The sequence below is a fragment of the Pezoporus wallicus genome, unplaced genomic scaffold (genome assembly GCF_028554395.1).
Source record: "Pezoporus wallicus isolate ANWC-B61680 ecotype Strahan unplaced genomic scaffold, APGP_CSIRO_Pwel_v1 contig_3952, whole genome shotgun sequence".
Classification (NCBI taxonomy): Eukaryota; Metazoa; Chordata; class Aves; order Psittaciformes; family Psittacidae; genus Pezoporus; species Pezoporus wallicus.
The window spans coordinates 6,407,856-6,412,890 of NW_026635034.1; the positions used below are offsets into that span (position 1 = coordinate 6,407,856).

The following is a 5,035-nucleotide window of genomic DNA, read 5'->3' on the forward strand; positions in this document are numbered from 1 at the left end:
TGTTGTAGTAGAATGTCTCTCAATGTACAAAATGTTGTACCCTTCCCCGAATTACACTAAAGTCAGCATTTGAGACCACAGGAGGAAAAAACCTAAACCTCTCCCTGTTTCTCTTCCCTGATTTCTCTCTAAGTGCGTGCTCCAGGTCTCTAGGTCTCAAACCACGGTCTTTACACCACGCCCTGTGTTTGGTACCAGCTGCTGTGCACAGGTTTTGCACTCTCTTCTCCCAAGCGGAGCTTTTTCCGCTCGGTGGCCATAGAGTGCGGTTGCGGGTGGGCACACGGCCGAGGTCAGCGGCCCGCTCCGCCCCGTGCCGCCCTCGGAGCAGCGGGAGGTGCTGGCGCGGCGCAGGCGGGGCCGGGGCGGAGCGCGCTGGTGTTGCCGGAAAGGCCCCGCCGATCTATGTCGGCCCTTGCCGGCTTCCGTCGGCTGCCGGTGCGGGGCGGCGGCGGGGCCATGCCCCGAAAGGTGTGTGCGGGCGGGCGGGCGAGCGAGCCCTGGCGCGGGGAGCGGGCGGGAGGCGCCCGCGGTGACCGCGTTTGTTCCGTTTCAGGGCAAAGGAGCCGGGAAGGGGCCGGCGAAACCGGGCGCCGCCGCGGGGCCGGTGGCGGCAGCGGGTGACGGCTGCGTGAGGGTGGCGGTTCGCGCCAAGCCCGGCGCCAGGAGCAGCGGCGTCACAGGTGGGTGCTGCCTGCCCTGCTGAGGCGCGGGAGCCGGCGGGACACGGGGCCGTGGGCAGAGGTGGGCGCGCGGGGCTGAGGTGCTGCGGCCGCCTCGTGTGAGGAGCGCGGCCGGAGCGGGAGAGCTTCGTGTAACGAGTGCGTTAACGAGGTCCGTGGTTTACCGCTGTTCCCTCAGGTGTGCGGGGAAAAGGTCGCTAGAAAACGGAAGTAGTGATTTCACGCTTAGGAGCCCGGAGTGGCTCTTTCACGTTCCCGGTCAGGCTTCGCTAGGTGGTGCAGTGAGCACGGTGTGAGTTCTTACTCCTTTTTGCGATGAGGAGCGCACTCGGTCAGCATCGCAGTCCATGTGTAATGTGCATGCGATTTGTACTTCAAGAGGCTGTGGGTTTTATTTGAACGATAAAAGCGTAATCTAATAAATGCGCCCTCCCTCTACAAATCTGGGCTTCCTCATGTACAAATCAGAGCTGGTTTTTGTTGAAGTGTGTGTATGAAACAAGTTGGGCTGCAGGAGAGTATCCAGGCTCAGGCGGCAATGCAGGGACGCTGTGGGTGATGCCATAGCTCTCTGGGTGGGTTTATCATGGCTTTTGGTGGGGTAACTTGTTTTGTGTGATGCTACACGATGCCAAGCTGGACTACACCTGCATCAGAATGGGGAACAGAGGGGCTTAAAACAGTGCCCTGGTTGTGTGAAAACTGGTACGTAATGGCTGAGCTCTGGTACAGGTCTGAAGTCTTTCTTCTTTGTATCACGTCATCACCTTTGTAGTGGCTAATGTATTTAAGGGAATTTGTGAAGAGTAAAAATGGTATGCTAATCTGTAAATTTATTTGGGTTTAAATTAAAATGCTTTCAAAACCATAAACATATTTAGGAGACAATAGCTAGATGTTTTTAATATTTTGAGCACTGAATTCTTAAATTACTTGTTACAGATGTGACGGCAGAGGCAGTAGGTATAGCTATTGCTGCACCTCCATCAGATGGGGAGGCCAATGCAGAGCTGTGTCGCTACCTCTCGAAGGTGCTAGAAGTGAAGAAGAGTGAAGTTACATTAGAGAAGGTATTTGCTTTCTTTTCTTTCAGTCTTGCCTTGCTGCAATTTAAATTTGATATTTTGAAACTTACTGATCCAGTACAGGAAGCTGCTCTCCAAGTTCAGTGAAAAAGATACTTTAAAAGTGTGTTATTCATTGAGAACAAACCTAATGTAGGAGGGACCACAGCTGATTTGGGATATTTAATCACCATAGTTCTCATTGTGATAGATTTTCCATATCTGTGTAGTTCATGTTTTTTTGTGTTACTTCTAAGATCCTCTTGTTTTCATGTTAAATGCAGTTCACAAAACTTGTGCTTTGCAGAGAATGTGCATTTTATTAATAACTTCTTTAAGTTACTTCTGTATTTGAGTGAAAATGTTATTACAACTGTCACACATAAGCAAGGGCATATGTAAGCACTTGGGTTATAGCTGGGCCTCAAGGGTTTCTTTGTGTCAGAATTTACATGACTTGGCAAGTGAAAGCTCTTTGTTTTATTCATTGCACTGAATAACTAATTTGTTTTATTAATTCATTGTACTTGCAGTCAGTCTTTCCAGCCATATTCATTTATACTTTATGACCATTAGAGCACAATGAAAAATTGTGCTTTTTATTTTTTGTCTGTTGGTTTAAGGTAGTAGTTGAAGTCTGTCAAAAGTAGCTAATAATCTGAGAGGGGTAACTCTGAAGAAAGATCAGAAAGTACACAGTTATCAAATATATGTATATACCCACTTTTTAAAAACAAAAATGCAAATTAGTTGGCATCTTGCTTCTAGATGATACAAGTAAATTACAGAAACTTAGCACTCCTTGCTTTTTGCCTCTAAGAAGAGCATCAATCCAGGGCATGATCTGGGAGCTGTATCCAGTTTTAAAAGGAGAAGATAAGACATTGTTTTCCATCTTCCAAATAATTAGAAAGGCCATCGATGAGTTCTCACTTACTGCTGTTAATTCTGCGTATCCCCACTTTCAGAATTATTTTTAAAGTACCTGGTATGTTGGTGTTACAGTGAGATTTTTTTTTTGCTATGTGTATTTTGCGGTGATTCTCTGAAAGATTTTTTTTTGTATGTGTGTCTAACCCAGGGTGGTAAATCACGTGAAAAAGTGGTGAAGATTGTGGTATCGATGACACCAGATGAGGTTTTAGAAAAACTGAAAAAAGAAGCTTCCAGTTGACCTAAAACAAGAGTGGGAAATGGGAAAATGCATCTTGGTAAATGGACTGACACTATTTCTGATGTAAATCTTGTCCTATTGAGAATGTGGGTAATGACTAGGGAAGAACACTTCTTCCTCCCGCCCCCCCAATACAGCTGCTGCAGTTTTGTGTGGATTTGGTTAGCAAAACTTGTCTTTACTGAGGCTGTTTCTGCTTCTGTTGCTACAGTCTTTTTTTTTTTTTTTTTTTTCCTCTGGAATTTCCTGTTGGAAAGATTTGTCCTCTTTCTGGTTTAGAAAAGTTGTTTCTTAGTGAAGCAAACTTTGGTTAACATAGTGAGAGGCTTGCACTGATAAGCTTCGTGATTTTTCATGAGGATGAGTCTGTCTGATGGTAAAGACCCTAGAGGAATGTTCTCTTCAGTGCCAAGCAGCAAGTACTGGGTGCAGTTTTGCACTACATGTGTGCGCATACATCTAAAACAGATGTATTTGAAGCCAATAAGCTGCTGTTGATCACACAGGTAAGCTAAAAGCAGAATCACCTGAACAACTGAAACCAAACCAGAAGTTTGCAATATGAAAACCTGATGCAGAGCCTGGTAACTGCACACAGGAGGTCACTTTGGAATGGTCTCTAATTAGTTTCCTGAAAAGTAAGAGATACAGTCATGTGTCTTTGCCAAATGTATGTCAAGTGTAATGACTGTTTTTAATAAAAGGAGTGAAAAAATATTATCAAACTCTTTTGTGTGTTTATATTAAAAAAAAAATTATCTCCTCAAAGTTGTTTATTAGAGTCTTATTTTTAAACAGGTTTTTTTTGCAATCAATCTTTGGTTTAAAAATTAGTAGTATTCCAGCTCACAGAGAACTGAGCAGTCATCTGTAGAACAGAACAAGAAGTCTGAAAGAAAATGGGCAACTATATTCCAGTCTTCCTGCTAATGAGAACAACTAAGAAGAAATTTAACTTCTCTCCTTATCATGCTTCAGAGGTCAGAGTAAGCTTTAACTAGTGTTAAAACATAAGTGATATTTGCTTGTTCATCTGCATCACTGCTGATATCTGAAGTTGTCCTATCTACTGTGGTTGTAATTTAAAAATATAAAAATATAATATATAAAGTAAAAAACTTCTCTGAACATTTGATTACTTTCTCCTGGAAAACAATGTGTTATGTATGCGTAAGTTCCAGCTAAATTTCTGTACCAGCTTTTTCATACAGTGCAGGCTTCATAGTTCATTATTTTTTTCTGGACAAAAATCTTTTGCTTCAAGAAATTCTTTTGCTTCCTGTTATCCTAAATATTGCAACAATTGGTTTTAGCCTGGGAGAATTGGTGCTTGCCAAGATGACACCTCCTTCAAGGTGACTCATTTTGAAGATGCTTTGAAAAATATCACCTTCTTGTTTGGAGAACCAAGTCTAAATTGTGAATGCTGTTTGCTTAATGGTCTACATCTGGGCTCTTTATTTTCTCAGGTTTTTGGTCAGCCGCACATTTCCTTGGGTGCCCTTTTTGCTTATCCTCTTTAGTCTGTACAGGCTGGTTTTGTTTTACTGTGCAGTCAGTTTTGGTTCACTGCTCCTTGCTGCTTTGTCTATTCTTGCCCAGCAGAGGGGTACCGTGTCTTACAGAAAAATTAAGGCAAAGCAAGCTAAACTAAGTGCTCATGGATGGGTTGTTGGTTGTTTTTGTTTTTGTTTTGTTTTATTTCCTAAACTTATTTTTAATTCGAGTAGAAAACAGCAATCCAGAGGAATCCCACATTTATAAATTCTATTTTGAGTTGATGCTGCAACAGCCATTATAAAGATTTCAGAATCACAGAATCCTAAGGGTTGGAAGGGACCTCAGAAGATCAGCTAGTCCAACCCTCCTGCAAGAGCAGGGTAACCTAGAGTACATTCTTTGGAAGTCAATACAATGTGTTACATTATTATATACTATATCAAAATAATGTATTACACTTTCCCATGACTTCAGACCCAGATTGAGGGAGGAGCTGTGTAGGCAGGTACAGTCTCTGAAATACATTGGCCCTCAGTGATGGTTACCTACAACAGTAGCCAATTTAATCTTTCAGTTCCCTCTGTTTTTTCACCATGTTCTGCCTAGTCTTTGCT

The 5,035-nt window shown here is 43.2% G+C and overlaps 1 protein-coding gene across 2 annotated transcripts; it reads left to right on the forward strand.

Annotated features, from left to right (window-relative positions):
• Positions 1 to 339: 339 nt before the first annotated feature.
• Positions 340 to 3,058, forward strand: CUNH15orf40 (chromosome unknown C15orf40 homolog). Of its 2 annotated transcripts, none has more exons than XM_057413177.1 (4): positions 340 to 471; positions 557 to 683; positions 1,626 to 1,753; positions 2,829 to 3,058. In XM_057413177.1, the coding sequence occupies exons 1-4, from the start codon at positions 406 to 408 to the stop codon at positions 2,919 to 2,921; spliced, it is 414 nt and encodes a 137-aa protein (XP_057269160.1). In that variant the 5' UTR covers positions 340 to 405; the 3' UTR covers positions 2,922 to 3,058. The 2 variants fall into 2 exon arrangements, with proteins under 2 accessions (XP_057269160.1, XP_057269243.1); XM_057413260.1 differs by having other exon boundaries at positions 371 to 438.
• Positions 3,059 to 5,035: the final 1,977 nt, after the last annotated feature.

Excerpts from the sequence above, each read along its gene's own strand:
- CUNH15orf40 (XM_057413177.1), top strand. The coding sequence starts at position 406 with ATGTCGGCCCTTGCCGGCTTCCGTCGGCTGCCGGTGCGGGGCGGCGGC. Across the intron at positions 472-556 it reads GCGGGGCCATGCCCCGAAAG|GGCAAAGGAGCCGGGAAGGG; the intron begins GTGTGTGCGGGC and ends GTTCCGTTTCAG. Across the intron at positions 684-1,625 it reads CAGGAGCAGCGGCGTCACAG|ATGTGACGGCAGAGGCAGTA; the intron begins GTGGGTGCTGCC and ends TACTTGTTACAG.